Source organism: Pipistrellus kuhlii, unplaced genomic scaffold (assembly GCF_014108245.1).
Source record: "Pipistrellus kuhlii isolate mPipKuh1 unplaced genomic scaffold, mPipKuh1.p scaffold_m20_p_3, whole genome shotgun sequence".
Taxonomy (NCBI): Eukaryota; Metazoa; Chordata; class Mammalia; order Chiroptera; family Vespertilionidae; genus Pipistrellus; species Pipistrellus kuhlii.
Window position 1 is genome coordinate 88,541,182 of NW_023425529.1, and position 20,523 is coordinate 88,561,704.

The 20,523-nt window shown below is 47.5% G+C and overlaps 1 protein-coding gene across 5 annotated transcripts in view; it reads left to right on the forward strand.

Annotated features, from left to right (window-relative positions):
- MTUS2 (microtubule associated scaffold protein 2) overlaps nt 1-20,523 on the forward strand; it is a 467,760-nt gene that overhangs the window by 439,258 nt on the left and 7,979 nt on the right. For all 5 annotated transcript variants that reach the window (XM_045588480.1, XM_045588479.1, XM_045588478.1 and 2 more), the window contains 4 exons: nt 5,870-6,084; nt 11,311-11,416; nt 16,406-16,479; nt 19,685-19,783. In XM_045588480.1, coding sequence (XP_045444436.1) covers nt 5,870-6,084; nt 11,311-11,416; nt 16,406-16,479; nt 19,685-19,783 — 494 coding nt within the window. The remainder of the gene's footprint in view (nt 1-5,869; nt 6,085-11,310; nt 11,417-16,405; nt 16,480-19,684; nt 19,784-20,523) is intronic.

The window sequence follows — 20,523 nt, forward strand, 5'->3', positions numbered from 1 at the left end:
ACACTCATAGCCTGGCAGGCTGGTGTCTTTGAGGTAGATATGTCTGGGATGTTCTAAATATAGCTGTAATAATGTTTAAGTATTTTAACATCATATACACACAGTATGAATATTCATGCACACATACATCCTATCTAATAAAAGAGTAGTATGCAAATTGACCATCACTCCAATACACAAGATAGCTGCCCCCATGTGGACACAAGATGGCCACCACAAGATAGCCAGCAGGGGAGGGCAGTTGGGAGGGACCAGGCTTGCAAGGGAGGACAGTTGGGGGAGATCAAGCCTTCAGGGGAAGGCAGTTAGGGGTGACCAGACTGGCAGAGGAGGGAAGTTGGGGATGACCAGGCCTGCAGGGAAGGGCAGTTGGGGGGGGGGGGGGGGACCCAGGCCTTCAGGGGAGGGCAGTTAGGGGAAATCAGGCTGGCAGAGGAGGGAAGTTGAGGGCAAACAGTTTGGCAGGGGAGCAGCTAAGCATCAATCAGACTGACATGGAAGTGGTTAGGGGGTGATCAGGCTGGCAGGCAGAAGCAGTTAGGGATAATCAGAAAGGCAGGAAGGTGAGCAGGTGGGAGCCAGCAGTCCTGGATTGTCAGAGGAATGTCTGACTGCCCATTTAGGGAGATTGGAGAGGGTGCAGGCTGGGCTGAGGGATACACCCCCTCTGAACAAATTCCATTAACCAGGCCTCTAATATATATACATTCAAATATTTAAACTATACAACAGATTCTAATTCTGCTTTTGTTTTCTAAACTCATGCTCATGAATTAGGAGTGATATATTCTGTTGGCCAGTCACAATCCTGTTATTTTAGAAATTATTTTCTCAGCAACTTGGATTCTAGGAATTCATTACTTTTGTTGGCCTCTTACAGCAAAGTACCATTTTCACATGAAAAAAATAAGACTCCAAAGGTTGTCTAAAATCATTAAATTAATCTTTGTTGATCTCTGACTACAAAATTACTGACTAGATACATCTTTGAAGATTTACCAGAGGCAAGTGGATATTTATTTCTTTAGGGACTCTGTTATTACAGCTCTTCCTCTTGGGCCCCAGCTGCTCTTCTTATCCAGCATCTTCTGCAGGCCTGGGGCTTAGCATGGGGTCATCGTTGAAGATCAACATCACCTTTCTCATACATACTAATAATAGCAGTTGGGAATTTGGAGATTTGGGCTATCTGTAAAATATGGATTACTTTGCCACTTTACAGATAGCAAAACAGGCCTACACTGTTCCTGATTTATTATTATTTTTAAAAATATATTTTTATTGATTTTTTACAGAGAGGAAGGGAGAGAGATAGAGAGCTAGAAATGTCAATGAGAGAGAAACATTGACCAGCTGCCTCTTGCACACCCCCTACTGAGAATGTTCCCGCAACCAATGTACATGCCCCTGACCGGAATCGAACCTGGGACCTTTCAGTCGCAGACCGACGCTCTACCACTGAGCCAAACCGGTTTCAGCTGTTCCTGATTTATTTAAGAAAGCAGCACATTCAGGGGCAGCTCAAGGATGAAAACCAATGGCCTCCCAGCCCCCAAATTGGGAGCCAGGCCCATGAATTATCCTGCCACTGACATAACTAATATTGCAGGAGAAGAGTCAGGGCAATTCTGACCTCCAGATACAATAACCTTTACAAACCCTGTCTCTCCTTAATTATAGTAGTAATGTGAAAAATGATTTTACTCATAAAGCTTGTAAACCAACAATAGAATGTTGTTAAATATATATATTTGCAGATGTCCACTGGGCAATGAGTCCTGTAACTTAGGCACACAAACTCCTGAGGGAGGAGAGACAGAAAGATAGATAAATTTTCATTACAAATAGAACTATGTAAGCATACTATTTCTGTACCTTGTCTTTCTTGTTTAATAATATATTACAGATATCATTCCACGATATCACAAAAAAATTACCTTTTTTTTACTGGTTGCCTATAGCCCATTATGTATAGGATTTGTTCTATGCATATAGGCCGGGCAGAAGCAGGGTTACAGTTGTGAGTATGTGAAGCACAGAGTATATTCTTATATTATTATTTATTTGTATTATGACTATAAATCTACTTTTGCCCACTCCTGTATATTGGATTCATTATCATTTATTTAACTTCCCAATAGTTCCCTAAGGCAAATCACACTATAGTAACTCTTGACCAAATGTTCTTGTGTGCACTTGTGAAATTATTGGGTTAAAACCTTCATGTTATTTTTTTTTCTCCAATGTAACTGATTTGTTTTTATTCATTTTATAATCTTTTTATTTGTTTTATTCCATCTTAGGTTCCATTACATTTTGCCTATATCCGTCGTGTGTGTGTGTGTGTGTGTGTGTCACAGCATAGTGATGTTTTTCATTTTTGTTTTATTTTGCCATCATATATTTTTACCACTGTTGTGCAGAGTTTTAAATAATAAGAATAGTTTTCCTTCTTTAAAAACATCTAAATTTATCCTCTAAAGCATTGTTTTTGTCATGTTATTTTTTAAATTTTCGTTTTTTGTAAAAAACTGTAAGATATAGTTCTTGTGCTATATGCAATTTACCCCATTTAAAATGTGCAACTAGTGGTTCTTAGTGTGTCTGCAGAGTTGTGCAACTGTCATAACAATCTATTCTGAAACATTTCATCACTCCCCAAAAGAAATCCTTTACTGTTTAGTTGTCACTTCCTAAGCTACAAATCTATCATTTATTTTTATTTGTTGTTGTTGTTGTTAATTCTCACCTAAGGATATTTTTTCATTGATTTTTTAGAGAATTAAAGGGAGGAGGGAAGGGAGGGAGGAGAGAGATTAGAGATACACATCAATTGGTTGGTTTGGTTGCCTTCTACATGCACCCTGAGGGCCGGTAATCAAACCTGCAGCCCAGGAACATATCCTTGACTGGAAATCAAACCAAACTGCAGACCCTCTGGTGTGTAGGCTGGTGCTCTGACCCTCAGCCATACTGGCCAGAATACCAATTCTATCATTGAAAGTTTTAAAGAAACTGTGCCCTCAAAGCAGCTTATCGACCGTGTTCCCACCAATAGTCCACTGAATGTCAGTTTCCTCAGACCCTTCCTATATTACCAGAATATTTAATTTTTATTGGTTTTTTAGATTTAAAAAATGTATTGCTTCAGTTGCATGTATTTTATCATGATTGGTACTAACCATCTATTTTCGTGTTTCCTGACCATGTGTGTCTCCTCTCTGGGCAATGTATTGCAGACCTATTTTAAACACAAGAAGACGTATTGTTGTCACTGCTTTAGTTTTATCCCATTGACCATGGCATGATACACTACCTGGGGCTGGGGGTAAGTGGGGGTCACTATGAAGTTAGTTAATATGAATTACAAAAGCAAAAGCACCTCCGAAGAGGCCCCAGACACCCAGAAACCTGCCCTGGCACTCCATGCCCCTGTCTGCAGGCCTGAGCCACTTGGCCTGAGGGTTCTTTTCATTGGGACGGTAGCCTCCAGTGGTCAGAGGTAGAAGAGGATGCTGACCCCCACGATGACCACACTGCCAGGTATCAGAAAGCCTCAGCCTGACTCTGCTAATCATGTCCCCATTTATTAGTAAGCCAGCAAGATGTTGTTATGCTGCTCGTGGTGGGAAGCCCAGTGTACTCCCAGCAATCTTCCCCTCACCTAAGGGATGTGACAATAATATCTATATAGTATTTAACATATTTGAAATGGCCAGTCCATTTGTAACACTCCTTCCTCTCTACGACAAAATCATTTCCAGTATAATCCTGCAATGATGATGATTATACTAAGCATGATTTTCCTGAATCTACATCAACAATTAAAAATTCATTAACATTCAAATGAAAAGTACACACAGCATCACTTCTTTGACATTTCTGTCAAACATGCAGGACCTGGGTCTAATGTGGGAACATCAGACACACCAAATCAGAGACTTTCGGTGGAACAGTTGGCCTGTCTTCTTTAAAAGTGTCTATGACCCGAACGCCAGGGAAATGCCGAGGACTGTCCTAGATCAAAAGAGAGCAAGGAGACAGGACTTGGCTCAGGACTGGGTCCTTTTCATGGAAAGGACATTACTAGGACAATCAGTGGGACTTATGTGGGCCTGAGCATTGGTGGCGCCATTGGATTGATATTGACTCCCTGAGTTTGATGACTGAATTACAATCATGGAGAAGGTCTTTGTTGGTAGGGAATATATACTAAGAAATTTGGGGTTGGTGGCAGGTCAAGCATATTATTCTCAAATGATTGGGAAGGAGGGGTGGGGAGGAGGTCATTTGTACAAGTTTGTTCTCAGGCCATACTTCCAAGTTTTCTCTGTGTTTTGTTTTTTTTAATATGAAAATTATTGTGAAAAACCTCAATGGTAGTTGTAGCAATTGTTGGACGTAGACCAACAAAGGATAGTTCTGAGTATTTTTCACCAACATTCTTTAGAATTGCTGACACGAGGTGGCAATTCAAGTCAGTGATTATGGCTTTGAAATTCTCCGCATTCAGTGCCTCCACTTACTGCCTCCCGGCGGAAGCAGCAGCAGCACCCGCCCCTCAGTTCACCCTGATTACAGTGGCAGATCCTGCTACAACTTCACCAGACGTGGATCAGTCTCCCCCACACAAGGGGGCCAGGAACACTGGGGCAATTGACCAAAAAGACCACTGGCGACAGTGTTAGGCTGCTGCACTGTCCACACAGGGCAAGGTGCCTACCATCCAACCCGCACTCATTTCATCAGGGGAAAATGCTTTGAAGTCACCTCTGTGCTAATTAACAAACTCTTTTAGTGTCAAATGCGTCCAAGAAGCCCTTGAATTAGCTCCTCCTTACAGCGGGAATTCTGGTCAGGGTGTTTCAAAGCCTGTTTCAAAGACATATACCATGGGCATGTATGTTTGACCATAGCCCGCACCTGGAGTGCAGGTTATCACGAACCAGCCGGTACACCTGCTCACTCGATTTTGAAGTGATGGTGTCTGCAGCATGCACACAGGAGGGCGAGCACGGCAGTACCATCCTTGTGGACCGTATGACGTGTGCCTGCACCTGGACGTCTGTGCCATGAGTGTCGAAATAAGCACCCTGTGACCTAACATAGTAGATGCCAAGGTGCTTTTCTCCTCAGGGAAGCAGTGTGCAGTTGAGAAAGAGATCTTGCAAATGAAAGCAGTTTGCCCTTGCCCACAGCCCAAGGGAGGCCCAGATGCGAAGAATCAGTGGCTCAGTGGGCTGCTGTCATTGGCTTGTCCTCTGCTGGCGGCCTGGGAAGCACACAGGAGGGGGACAGGGAGGTCTCCTATGCTGGTTACTGTGCAGCCTCACCCCTGAGTGGAGACCTGGACTTTCTCTGTGAGTGTCCAGTTCAGCATTTCAGCCTGGGGAGAGCAGCCTTTAACCTGGTGCTTATCCTGTCCTGTCTCAGTTCCCAGGAATGCATATGTCTCTCTTGAGCCCCAATGGGCAGAGGAATTGCCCACCGAGGATCTTCTGAAACATTTAGGTCCTGGGCTGCTTCCCCATAGTGTCCCTGGGAGAATCCCTGCTGGACAAACCCCCAAGGATGTTGATGCCCACAGTCCAGGGCCCTCAGAGGAGCCCTCCTCTAGCGGCAGGACCATGGGGCTGGCAGTTAGAAAGCCCAAGTTTGCCTCCGCAGCCCTTTCTATTCTCAACAGGTGACTTGGGCTTCCCGCATGTGCCGTGCAGTAGATGGGAAAGCCCTTTACAAACAGTGAGGCTCTTCCAAAGCAAGAGTGTCTTGCCCCGGTTGTGACATTAACCTTGATGCTCTACTGTGGACGCTGAAACCTTCTGGTGCCTCCTCTCCAATTCTTACAAAGACGCTGTTCTGTCCCCAGCCTTCACCACAGCCAGGTGTGAGAAGCTACAGAAGGAGAAGGAGGAGTTGGAGAGGTGGTTTGAGGACGAGGTGAGGAAGCTGGGCTGGCAGCAGCAGGCCGAGCTCCAGGACCTGCAGGGGCGGCTGCAGCTGCAGTTCCAGGCAGAGATGACACGCCTTCAGGAGGAGCACGGAGCCCAGCTGCTGCGGATCCGGTGTCAGCACCAAGAGCAGGTCCGTGTTTGCGCTGCGCTCTCTCTGCTGTTGGGATGTCCAGGTGGAAGGTGGTGGGGGAGCAATGCTACTTGAGCCCGAAGTCCTGTCCGTAGGTGAGCTACTTGTAAAGTTCCCTCCCTGCTTTCATTTCTGCCTTCTGTTGCCTTCTTTCTTCCCCTCCTGCCTTTCTGGCCTCTCTCTTCTTGTTCTGCCAAGCATGCTCCTCCCTCCTGCCTAGAAAGTTCTCCTTCTAGACACTCCATGGCCATCCTTACAAGCACCAAGTGAGAACTGTCTGCCAGGTTTACTGCTAGGATTTTGGTACCTGAATGTGCCTGCACTGAGCAAGCCGTAGGTTTGAACTTGCTGAATAAAAAGCACTGGCCCAGCAGTCTTACTAGAGAGAGCAGTTCATCTGGAACGAGTAAAGGATGATTCCCAGGGAGCCTGTCAGGGGGCAGCAGGTAGGAGCTGGAGCCCCTTGTCCATCACTGTGTGCCCTGACCAGAGACTCTGCTTCCATGAGAGCTAGTTCCACTCCGTTCTCTCTCAGTCCCCAAGGTTCTGTTGCCTTAATACCCACCTTCTAAGTGGTGTATTGGTTCTCGTGGTCTGCTAATGCTGGCCCCCTCCCACTGCTTCCAAGTGGACACGCTGGATGGTGACAGACCCCAGAGGCTTGTGAGCCTAATGGGCACAAGGAGAATTTCAGAGTAATAATAAGCACTATTGTTGTAATTAAAAAACATTCCATTTGACGCATTTTATTCCACTCAGCATCTTTTCTGTGGAAACCAGACACACCTGCCTGCTTAAGGCAGTTTAGACATAGAGACCAGGAAACAGACTAGGTTACAGCTAAAGTTACCACTGGTGCTAATGTGAGAACCAGGTTTCCAGCATCTTGTCTCCTGAGCTCGAAGAGCATAACTTCTGTAAGCAGACGTTTGTCCCTGTGGCTGTCTGCAGGGTTAGCATGGCCTTAGATACATCCCAAACTCACTGCAAATAGCGGCTCTGTGCCTCAGTATCCCTGGGCCATTAGCTCCCAGTTTTTCACAGAGAACATGTTTATAACCTTATTCACTAAGAGACTTCTGGTTCAAGGCTCTGCGTTGGCTGAGAAGGTGCCAAGAGGTGGGAGGGCGGGCAGGAGGTGGCTGCCAGGCAGGAGAAGGTGCTTTGAGGGGACCTCGGGGTGAAAGCTCCCTTGCGGTGCCATGTCTGGAAGCCACGCAGCTGAGGCCACTGGTGGGCAGAGCCTATCCATGGGTGGGGCTCGGCGTGGACACAGCACCCCTCAGTGTCCTGTGAGCAGAAGCACAGCGGTAGATGAGCCCTCACCTCAGCTTTAAGCTGGGACACAGCAGCGTTTTGGAGATTTTGTGTTGGGCAGGATTGAAGGAAGGAAGGCCCTGACATTGAGAATGAGTTGCAGAAGCTCCCTGTGAACACTTAAAAAGGGCTTTATCTTATAATGCCTCTGAGTTCTGTTCTTCTTGATCCTTAAAGCGATTCATCTACTTACCCATTCACCTGAGCCAAGAATATCTATGGAGTGCCCATGGCACACCAGGCACACGTCAGGGTCCTTCCTGCCAGAGGCACCCAGATTTATAAACCATGGGCTTGCTTCAACCATGCCTCAGGCGATGGCCAGGGAAGTTCTGAGGAAACTGATCCTGGGTGAGCAGCAGAGACGTGTTTAGAATTGAGAGCTTACTTCTAGCTGTGAGGATAGGGAACATTTTCTGGTAGAATAACATCTGAGTGCTATAGGTCTGAGTAAACCTTGCCTGCAGACACCCACCAACTGGGGGGATGGGTGATTGAAATCTGTGTATCGTTCAGGCCTGACTTGGCCCCCGCTGCTGAGCATGGGCGGTCAGCCTGAGAGAGGGCAGGCAGTGAGGGAGGAGAGGCAGGACGTCACCCCTTCTCATGCAGTAGAATCCACATTCGCACGGCTGTGAGGGAGAGTTGTGAGGTCTGCGGTTTCAGCTCTCCAGGTCGGACTACCCACTCCCAGGCTTCTTTATCTGGGACAATTTTGCATTTGGCAGTGGTGACTCTATGGAGAGTGACATCTGTCAGCAGTTGGGCTCCACTAGCTTAACTGTCAACCAGCCTGGCCTCTTCGCCCAGCACCCACACCAGCAGCGCAGGAGCCCCTGTGGCTTCGTTCAGACTGGGAGCTCGTGTGCTGAGACACGCACACCTCTGACTGCCGCAGGGTCTCCCTCTGACAAACCAGCCGTCTGCTCACCGCTGCCCGCACATGGGAGTCACTGGCAAAGCACCCCTCCTCATCCTCATGCCACAGTAACTGCATCAGAATGGCTGGTGGGTCGGGTTGTTCGTCAGTTGACTCGAAATGCAGTGTCCCCAGACACAGGCCCTTGGGCTTTCTTAAGCGCCGCTAAAGATTGGGTCTGATTTTTATTTCTAAATGATCATAAGGTGTTTAATCAAAATCAGCACGTGTGCCATAGCTAGCTCCGCATGAAGAGAAGCCAAGTTGCCAGAGCCCCCATCTCGAAGCACACAGAACGGATTTTCACTGGAAGCACACAGGCTTGTCCCTTTTTGCCCAAACACAGTGCCTTCCAGTTCTCCTCTCTGGGCTGTCTACTGTTTCCCAAAGATGCTCAACCACAGAGCCTGACATTCAATGGTCAATTATGTGACCTTTGACCCCATTCCCCCAAGACCCTGTGGCCTTTTGTCCTCCTCCCTGACCTGGCCCTGAAGTCACTGTGGACTCTGCTCAATAAAGTCTGAGCAGAGGTGCCTTTCCCTCCGGGGGAGCAGTCCTCCTTCCTCCTTGGACTTCATATTCAGGACTTCATTTCTGAAGGAAAGCATGCTTTCAGACTAACTGGCAGCCTCAGCATCCAGCACTGCACTGGTTCATCCTCTGCCATTACATCCCTAGTCCTCCTGCACGACAGGCGCACAGCTGCCACCAGCAGCAGCCACACTCCCTCAAACAAAAAGAGTTCCAGGATCCCTCGGTCTTCCAGCTCCAGAGCCCTGCCAGCACAGCCCAGAGTCTCGGTACCCTGGGCCGAGGCGCTGTGCGAAGGTGGGGGCCTCCTGAACTCCTGCTCACGTGGTGGGCTGCAGGCATGTCCTGGAATGGGATGGAGTGGGACTGGGCGCTCTGGGCTGGCTGGCTGCCCACTCCGAGTAAGTAGATACCCAGGCTACGTAAGCAGGCACTGAAGGGAAGGGAAGGAAAGTCCGTAAGAGAACCCTGGAGAGCGTGACATGGGCAGCCCCCTCTGTCCCAGCAGCCAGGAATAGGTGTCTGGGATGGGAGTAGATGGGAGGTTAATCTGATTTGGGTTTAATGAGTAAAGCAGAGATAACACAAAGCACGTGCATCTTCATTCTATGTAAGTTGTCAGATGGTTGTGTGTTGCAAATGGCTGAGTAAAGGAAGCCCATAGTTGCACCTTGCCCATCTAGAGTAGGGGTGTCGAACTCAATCAAAGAAGGGGCCAAAATCTAAAATCCAGCCTAAATCGCGAGCCGAATGGTTTACTGAACAGTCATAAACTGTCATTGTGATGGAAACGCAGCGGAGTGCAGTGATGACAGCGTGGTGCGGGCCACATTGCAAGGCCTGGTGGGACGGATTTGGCCCGCGGGCCTTGTGTTTGACACATGTGATCTAGAGGGTGGCTCTCCGACCCTTTGCTGTGCTGTTGCTCAGCCCAACACAACTGTAAGCCCCTGCGGAATGGAGCCTGCCACGGGAACAGCTGCTTCTCCACACCACCGACCAGTGGGGGGCACAGCCACAGTCTCCTCCTCCATGCGCAGCCGGAGCTCTGTCTTCCTGGAGAAGGAAGGAGTGGTCCCCAGTAGCTTAAGGCCCTAAGATAGGGGTGTCGAACTCAATCAGAGAAGGGGCCAAAATCTAAAATCCAGCCTAAATCGCGGGCCGAATGGTTTACTGAACAGTCATAAACTGTCATTGTGATGGAAACGCAGCGGAGTGCAGTGATGACAGCGCGGTGCGGGCCACATTGCAAGGCCTGGCGGGATGGATTTGGCCCGCGGGCCTTGTGTTTGACACATGTGCCCTAAGAGAAGGATGCTTCCTCCCATCTAAGCTTGCCAGGGACTAAAAATGAATCAGATGATCTGGTGTTTTCCTTCCTTCGACTTGTCTGAATCCTTTCAAAGGCCCTCAGAGGGTTGCAGGGTGTCCTCAGGCTGAAGCTGCTTCAGAGAGTGAGGCCATACTCTGGAGAGAAGCCAGGAGCCCCGGAGGAGCAGTCAGGGGGATTAATACTCTGACAAGAGGAGGAAGCCAATAGTGAACAGCTCCTTCCCCGTAGAGGGAACAGTCTTCAAAAACCATGAAGATGTATAGAACCTTTACTGAAGAGCAAGGATTCTTATGCCCAAGTCTTGCTCATTGGTTCATATTGGTTTCCTCTTGTTGCATATGGCCTTTCAGAGTTAGGCAATCTTTATTTCATTCATAAAAGCACCTGTGAGGGGCTGTAACAGAGAGACCGTGCCCTTACATCATGCTTACTATATTGAGCATGGCATTGAGTCACCATTAAATCAAAGACCTGCCTCCCAACAAACCAGAAGGGTGATGTTCAGCTTCAGACATAATGTCATATTGCCTGACAGGGCATCTTCTCCGCCCGAGACACAGGAGACTCTTCTGGAATATGGTCATTTGTGTCAGAGCCTATAAATTAGAATCACACCAAGGACTGATCAAAGATTTTTCTTCAAACTGAACTGGGTAACAAACATCCAAATAATGTGTGGGTACCTCTATCTACAAACAGGGTAATATCAGCTCAACTGATACAATAATGAAGCTGAAAAAATATATACTTATATTTTTTTTAACCAGGATTTATTTTTTCAAGAGACTGAAATGCCTTGGATAAAGATTCTATGAAAACCTCATATAAAAAGTGGATGGACCATGCCAGGCCCAGGATGGTAAAGAGGGGCCTCAAGCAGCCATTCCCACAGGAGCCTCCACCCTCCTGCAGAGAGCCTCCCTCCAGGGGCTGCCATATCCCCGCCAAATCCCCGCTCTCCCCCTCCACACGGGGTGAGGGTGGCTGTCACCGCAGCTGAGTGACGTTTCCTTGAGTTTTGAGCCACTGACCTTTCTACCCAGTGAGTTCCATCCGTTCTCTGGACAGTGAGGGCATCACTGCACCCTCCGTCCCTGTGACCGGCACTGTGGTTCTCCCGCAGGTGGAAGACATCACCGCCAGCCACGAGGCTGCTCTCCTACAGATGGAAAGTGACCACAGGGTGGCCATCGCGACCCTGCAGGATGACCACGACCACAAAGTCCAAGGTAGCTGCCGTCCTCAAGGCGTGTGGCCGGCACGGTGGGCCCTGGGAGCCCGACCTCCTGCCAAGGCACAGGAGCACCTCCTGCTTGCTTGTCCCACTTTCCTTCCTTCCTTCCTTTCGTCCCTGGCGTGCTCTCTGTGTTGCTTGCTGTGGAAAGAAAAGAAGGAAAACCAGGATCCAGGGAGCACTCCTTTCCTCTGCGGCAGTTACTCTGAGCCTTGCCTAGATGGTGGAATCCCTGGGCACTGTGACTGGAGGCTGGTCCCCGCCTAGGTCCACTCCGGCCCCCAGGCAGCTGGTCTGGGGTGCAGCTGGGCATCTAGGTTTTATAAAGCTCCTGGAATGAGTGTGACGGGGAGTCGTGGTTAAGACCCACCAATCCCACATAGGCGTGGGAACCCCGGGCCGCCGTGGCCTTACACAGTAGGCCCATGGACACCCCTTTCCCGTGCCCAGATGTTCTCAGGCCACGGGTGGGATCTGGGTTCACAGCTTGAGCGCAAAGACCAAGGTCACCAGGGGCTGGAGTAAAGTCTCCGGATCCATCTTTTTATATTTGTGGTAATTTAGGGTTATCTTTGGGTACTTAGGGTTCTATGTAGGTTATAACAGCAGCAGCAACATTTACTAAATACTATTGAGATTTTGACTTTGTGAAAGAAGTTTTTATACTTTTAACATGCATTTATACTTATATGCAACTTATTTTTCAGTTTTTCCCCCTCACTTTTTTCCCAGACATTTAACAATAGATCAATAAATTTAAAATTAATAAACTAAAAATTTTAGGAATTAGCATCATGTTTTATTTGTTTTGTTTTTGTTTTAATCCATGCCCAAGGATATGTTTTATTGATTTTAGAGAGAAAGTAAAAGAGAGAAAGCGACATCATTCAGTTGCCTCCCGTACTCACCCACACTGGATTGAACCCACAACCTCTCTGTGTAGGGGATGACATACCCACCAGCTGAACCACCTGGCCAGAGCATGTTTTACTATCTTTTTAAAAAATATATATTTTATTGATTTTTTACAGAGAGGGAGGGAGAAGGATAGAGAGCTAGAAACATCGATGGGAGAGAAACATGGACCAGCTGCCTCTTGCACACCCCCTACTGGGGTTGTGCCCACAACCAAGGTACATGCCCTTGACCAGAATCGAACCTGGGACCCTTCAGTCCACAGGCCGATGTTCTATCCACTGAGCCAAACAGGTTTTGGCTGTTTCACTATCTTTAAATGTGCTTTGTGACCCTGAGCTTGCTGTGCCATAGTCTGTACTCATGTCACGCTCCCTGAAGCTCCAGCCCCAACACTGTTAGTACAGGAAGCAGCCCGAGCAAGGAGCAACGGAGGTCGTTTCCTGAGAACTAATTTGAGGTGCCATCAGAGTGCAGCGCCCCCTGTTGTAGGTATTTTCATGTCTTTGCCATAGACATCTTTCCCGCAAGCATTCTTGCCATACACATTTGCACCACATACCTAACTGGCTACCAGGCAATTTTGCCATTAAAAAGATAAAAATCACAACAAATAGAGGGACATAAAAATGATATAAGGAAACATAAAAAAGGAATGACAAAAGTAAACTTTCATTTAAAATATGTATTGATTCATAGCAATGCTGCTCAAACAACTGATTTTATTTGTAGATGTAAGGTAGGCACATGTCTTCTTCTGGGGGAATTCAAGAGGGCACTCCGCCTCCCTTTCTCCTCCCAATGCACTGTTTCAAAATAGTAAACTGACTCTTGGACAGACCATCTCATCTGGAAGAAATGCTAACTGTTTAAGAGTACCACCACCACATGTGTCCACTCTGTCCTACATAGTCCATAATGAGCGCTCGCTAAGATTTACATAGAACATAAAGATGGGAGTAACAGTGAGAGTCATCAGTGGAGAAATGAAACTGAACAACAACATCCCACACACCAAACTATCAACCAGTTATTTTACTTGTTTACAGAACGGAAGCCTTAGAGCCAATTAGTTGCACAGGAAAAATGTTGGCAGCCAGCAAAGACGTCTGGGCAGACACAGCACATGTGCTAGCTCCCACCTTGGGCTACCCATTGGGACCACCTGGGAGTTTAAAAAAACAACACTGATGAGTAAATCCCACCTCAGAAATTCCACTCTAATTGCTCTGGGGTGCAGCCTGGGCATCAGGACTTTTTAGAGCTCCCCACATGATTCTAATATGCAGCACATTTTGAGAACCACTATCTTGGAGCACAGTGTTGGGTGTGGGCAGAGTGTTATGACCTCAAAACAGTTAAATATGTTATGGGTTCATAGTTGTCAGCCATGGTATATACCATGTCCAGAAGAGATACTCCCTGCCTCTTTCTTGGGGTATTGGGACCATCTGGAAATGTCCTAAAGCCCATCATTGTGCTGCAGAAAAACAGTCTCTGACTGCGAATGTGAGAGGAAATGATGCAGTGAGCCACATTTTTGCCTTTTGTTCCTGGATTTTCATAAAATAGACCTGGTAGATTTTTCTCACTAGCAAACCCTTGCTTAGACACCACATCAGAGGCCTTTGCATTATATATTGAGGTCGGCAACTAAGTAATTGCTGATTTTTAAAAGAAAATCAAAGACAATTTTTTCATGGAACTAAATAACTTTATTCTGTAATGTATTGCCCATTTTGATCAATGACCTTTTGCCATCTTTCAGGCAGCATCATAATCCCACGTTCAAAAAACTTCTGGTTTTTATTAGCAAAAAACTGAATCAGGTACGATTTGACATCATCATCATTATTGAAATTTTTACCATTCAAGGAGTTTTGTAAAGATCGAAACAAAAAGTAATCAGATAGATGGTGCAAGGTCAGGACTATATGGTGGATGTGGCAAAGCATCCCAACCAAGCTCCATTAATTTTTGCCGAGTGACCAAAGATGTGTGTGGCCTTGCATTGTCATGATGGAATACAACACCTTTTCGATTTGTCAATTCGGGCCGCTTTTCTTCAACTGCATTGTTTAATTTCATTAGTTGTTCAATGTAGACATCAGAATTGATCGTTCGGTTGGGTGGTAAGAGTTCAAAGTAGACAATTCCTTTGTAATCCCACCAAACTGATAACAAAACCTTCTTTTGATGAATATCAGCTTTTGATGTTGTTTGAGTTGGTTCACCTGGCCTGCTCCACGATCTTTTCCGCTTGATATTGTTGTAAACAACCCATTTTTCATCGCCAGTTATCAGTCGTTTTAAAAATGGATCATTTTCATTACGTTTCTTTAGCAAATCGCAGCTGCTAATGCGTTGCGTTAACTGTGATTCTTTCAGTTCATGAGGAACCCATGTATCGAGTTTTTGAACATAGCCAAGTTGTTTTAAGTGATTTTCAATGCATGTATGTGATACATGAAGCTTCTCTGCAATGATTAGGGCGTCATCAACTTCAACTGGACGGCCAGAGCGTTTTCCATCTTTGAGTGAAAAATCACCAGAACGAAATTTGGCAAACCAATTTTGACACTGCCGTTCTTTTAAGGCTTCGTCACCATAAACAGCACATAACTTTTTATGAGCTTGCGATGCGTTTTTCCCTTTGCGGAAATAAAAAAGCAAAATATGACGAAAATGTTCCTTTTGATTTTCCATTTTTCAACGAACGCCAAACGAAAACTACAAAACAGATCAAAAAACTTTTTTTTACTGATTAACAGCTGAATAGCCAACTATCAAATAACAAAATGTGTTTTACATTTGTACTACGTCTGCAAACCTAAAAATTCAACTGAAGCCATATATGTGTGAAATCCGCAATTACTTAGTTGCCGACCCAATATAACACATATAATAGTAGTAAAAACATTATTATGGTCAGGGCAATGTGTTCAATGGCTATTAAAACCAGAAATTTAGACAGAAAGCCACATGGCTTTATCTTAATTAAATCAGCACAAATTAAATTTTTCCAAATGTAAATTTTAGCTATACCAACTAGATTTCTTAGAGACCTTCTCCATCATCAGACCTTCTCCATTGATCCAAGACCTTCAAAGACTTGGATCAATGAAAACCAAAAGCCTTTCTTAATTGCAGCTCTGGCAAGCCAGAATGGTTTTTGTTGGTCTCTGTACTCTCCCGTCCGAAGCATGTGTGGCCCAGGCTGATTAATGAGATCTCTCCTCCCTCCAGTTGTAACATGCAAACAAATTGCTTGTGTAGCCAGAATAAGTTGGGCTTCACCCAGTTAATAAGATTGTTCCCATCTGGAGGAAAAGAGAATCCATTTGCTTAATAAGTCTTACATGGCATCTCTTTCTGCCTCACTTGCAAATTGTTACTGGAATGACACTTTGCTCAGAATAGAATGGTTCCAAACTCTCCAAGAGGAACCAATCCAATTAGTCCTCCTCTGTCTGAATGTCTTCATATCGATTCTTTGCTCAAACAAATCCTAGGATTTGTGGTTTTCAGAGTGTGGCTCAAAGGCCTCAACACAGCGCTGGCCCATTCACATGTTGTTCTCCAGCGAGCCCGGGCAGCATGGGGGCTGCTCACAGCTCAGCGCTCTGAACGCTTCTTCCTGCAGCCCAGGTGGCTGCTTTGTGGTGGAAAGAAAGAGTGCCCCTGGTAGGGGAAGGGATGGAGACTGAACATTTATCACCCAGTTGCTTTCCCATTAGGAAAACTTGGAGAATCAATAAGGACAATGGATGGAGGTGCTGACTTGAACAGGGTGGTGGAAGAGCAGGGTATAGAAATGAGTGTGTGTTTGCTCTGTTTACCTCTCCCTCTTTTTCTCTCCCTTTCTCCTATCGCCCCCCCGCCCCCCTCTTTATTTCTCTTCTAAATAACTCCACATACAGTTCCAAAGTAATGAGAAGTCTCTTCAGGCTCAAGTCTGCTGTATACCAGTGTCCCTACCCACCCGAGTTTCTCATTTAGTCTGGCCAGAGTCTTGTATGATCCTTTTCAGAAGAAAGGCTAACTTAACAATTCGATGTCTTCTCTCCAGGATTGATGTCTACCCACGAGCTGGAAAAGAAAGAATTGGAAGACAATTTTGAAAAGCTGCGGCTGTCATTACAGGTTAATATCTCCGTAACCCTGAAGTCAAGCTAATGGCAGCATCGTTAGTCCTGTCCACAGACATTTGTAATATAGAGGGATGTAAGACGTTCTCCTGCCCTAAGGAATTCATTGTCTACTCAGAGGGTCGTGGCAGAAAGACTGGGAGACAACCACAAAAGGTAGCACATCCTTGCACCGAGTGTGTAATACCGTAAGTGCGTGCCACGGAGACCCAATGTTGAGCCTCACTAGCTGTGGTCGGAGGAGTCACTGCGCTGTGTGTGAGAAAGGGGAAACTTGGGAGGAGTGCATGCTAGGCAGGGAATGGTGTGAGGAGGGCTGTGTAGGGCGGAGGTCGTAAGATGTGTCTGGGGGTAAAACAAAGGACTTCAATCACCTAGAGGTGGGTGAGATGGAAAGAACCTTCCCCTCATCCACTGCCAACCTGCACCGCATGTGGGTCTCATGCCAGGGAGCAGCCTGGCTTCCTTCTGAAGGAGCCCCAGATCCCCTGCACCTCCCTCCTCCTTCCAGAGACCCTGGCCAGCTGCTCTGTGAGAAGATGATGGCCGCCCACAGCCCCGGGCAGCAGCTGCCTGGGCAGCGAGGGTGCTTCCGCTCCCAGCTGTGGGCATCTCCATCAGAGCAAGGTTCATTTTTAAATACTGGGGACACTCACACCTGGACATGGTGATGACAATAACATGAACATCATTGATTACCTTAGCTAATACAGAGCCAGGAGTGTTGCCTCTCTGATGGCTGACTCTCCTGGCAGCATGCATCCCACAGAGGCGGCCCGCCTAGGCAGCATCCAGACTGTGCGACACCAGTGCCACACTACGGAGTGAACTATTCCACGTTTCCTAAACAGGAAACAGCCTGCAGTGAGCCCATCGATGGGCCTGCAACACGCAGTCCTCACAGGGCTGATCCTTGGCAAATCTACCCCCAATGCCTTCCTCATGCACCGCCTCTCACAGCATCAGGTGCGCTGTCCCTAGGCACGCACACCCGGGAAGGGAAAGCAGGCCGTAATGTAACAGACCCACCAGCCCCAAACTGCAGAGAGGTGGAGTTTTGTTTCACTGAGAGTGCGTCTTCATTCTGCCCCTGCCACCTCATGGGTAGCGCCCTATAGCAGAACCCATTTGGGCTGGAGGCTGTTTGGTACAAGGAGGGTGGAGTTGCTAGAGCCACTTCCTCCAGTGACTGGCGCTAGAGAAGCAGGCTGTGGTAAGAGACATGAACTCGTGGGCTTAAATCCCATGGCACCCCCTCTTACTAGCTTTGAAACCATGGAGAGTGTGCGAGCTCTGCGAGCCTGGGTTACTCGCCTGTGACGTGATGCTGACGGCACCTTCCCAAAGGAGTGACGTGTGTGAAGTGTGCAGCACCAGGTTGGCTCCTGGCAAATGCTAATAAGTAGCAGCTCTTGCTGTTCTGATAGTGGCTTATATTATTATTACTTGTTATATTTATTTTTATCATCCTCACTGTTGTTACCATGCCGCTGGTTAGCTCCTAAGGGGCCGGTGCTGGGCCAGGTCACCCATGGGGTCTCTGTGCCTCATCCTGACACACAGGAGCCAATCCAACTTGGAAACAGGCTGTACCATCCAATGGTTGCCACTGCGTGGGCCTGTGGGTTGGAATTGAGTCACAGAGAATATGGCAGAAACACCAGTTTGATATTTGAGAGCCATCCCAGATGGCATTTGCCTGATGCACTTTTGCTGTTCTGCTTTCTGATGGAGGAAGAGAGGCTTGAAAGAAGTGCAACCTCTGACGGCGCTGACGCAGCTGGAGCCCGGCCTGGGGAGGCCCGGCAGTGTGGCAGTCACGGTGCAGAGCACCACTGCCTACGTTAGCCAGGGTCTGTGGGTGCAGACTCCCACTGCCTACTGCATTGCCCTAATACACCAGCCTTTGCTTTCAATGACACTTTGGGGGATTTTGTTTCTTACAATGAAACAGAAGTAACTGGGCCGAAACCGGTTTGGCTCAGTGGCAGAGCGTCGGTCTGCGGACTGAAAGGTCCCAGGTTCGATTCCGGTCAAGGGCATGTACCTTGGTTTTGGGCACATCCCTGGTAGAGGGTGTGTAAGAGGCAGCTGGTCGATGTTTCTCTCTCACCTACGTTTCTATAATAGCTCTCTATCACTCTCTCCTACTCTCTGTAAAAAATGAACAAAATATATATTTTTTTTTAAAAAAGAAAGAAACAGAAGTAACTGGAAATGAAGAAACAAAAAAAGAGGACAAGGAAAAAACGAAAGCTGATTTGCCAAACAGGCTTGTCTGCCATGATGAAGAAAGCAGCTAAGCCAGGCACTTCATACATTGCAGTGTTACTGTTAGAATTCCATAATTTACAACCCCTCACTCCTATGTGGGCTGGGGCGAGGCTATTTCTCTGGAGAGAAGAGTTCACTGGAATTCCACAGGTTCTAATGTTACAGAAACGGTGCCATTGGGCAGAGAACTTTGATGGCCAGTTCTTGCTAGGGTTGCCAGGGAGGGGTGAGCCAGGGAAGGGGTGTGGTGCCCCCTCAGACACACCTTCCCTCAGCTGGCACACGGAGGCTGCCTTGTGGCTGGTGTGAGCTGGGGGCCGGGAGCATGGTCTAAGCCAGTGATTGGCAAACTCATTTGTCAACAGAGCCAAATATCAACAGTACACGATTAAAATTTATTTTGAGAGCTAGATTTTTTAAACTTAAACAACTTCAAATACCACTTCTTCAAAATAGACTTGCCCAGGCCGTGGTATTTTATGGAAGAGCCACACTCAAGGGGCTACAGAGCTGCATGTGGCTTGTGAGCTGCAGTTTGCTGACCATGGGTCTAAGAAAAAGCTCTAAACTGAGGGCACAGACAGTCTGAAAAGGGAGGATGGCCTCAGCTCACATCAGGAACACACACCCCAGGCCTGAGGCCCAGGGAGGCCAAGCGGAGCTTGGTGATTGGAAAGAGAGGGACCTGGCCGATAGAGCCAGGGGAGAGCTGGGGTATAAAATGGGGGGGGGGGGGGGGGGGGGGGAAGGGGGCAGCGAGAACCCCAGCTGGAACATGAGCAAGACAGACATGGGAGGTCTGTCACCATGTTGAGTACCTGCCCCAGCTTGATGCCCATGGCATGTGCACAGGCCATCTCATCACCGCTCCCCAGGCTGCAGTGTCCACTGAGGACCGAGCTGGGCTCCTTGTGTCGTTACTGCAGGACCAGGTGGACACGCTGACCTTCCAGAGCCAGTCTCTGCGGGACCGAGCCAGACGCTTCGAGGAGGCTTTGCAGAAGAACACTGAAGAGCAGCTGGAGGTGTCGAGTTTCCCAGGCTTCCAGCACCCAGGGCTCAGCAGGGCTCTGTGGCTCCTCAGCAGTCTCCCCCGTGACAGGGCCTCTGGCTAATCTGCTGCCAAAGTGACAGCTGGTCAGGCCCCTCCAGGAAACCGTGGGGTTTCTCCATCTGAATGTTATTCCTGCCACACTGCACACGGCTCCCGCCACTGTGCCCGAGCTCCTGGGACATGCTTGGCCCCGCCAGGACCCCCTCTCCATGGTCTCTCTAGCTCCCTGAGGCTGGCACCGGGAGGCTCCACTGAGGCCCGAGTTACCCTGTTTCCCCGAAAATAAGACAGTTTCTTATATTAATTTTTTTCTCCCAAAGTTGCGCTAGGTCTTGTTTTCAGGGGATGTCTTATCTTTCCATGCGCTAGGTCTTATTTTCAGAGGATGTCTTATTTTCGGGGAAACACGGTAGTAGATTGAGCGAGTTTTTGCCGGAAGAGCTGGCACAATCTCTCCCCTCTGTGTACAGTTGCCATGTAAAGCACATCACACCCAGTTAACTCTGCTTTACAGAGAAGTGAACTTTGCTAGTTTAAGGATGTCCCTTTCGAAACTTATATTAAATATAATGTTTATTTAAAATTCAAGCTTAACCCACTTTACTATGGGTTTTTTGCTGTTGTTGTCACATCTGGCAACATCTAACATTTCTTTTTCTAAAATGCCTTTTCTGCTTTTAAAACCACTTTGCTCTGTTCCTATGCTGGGCG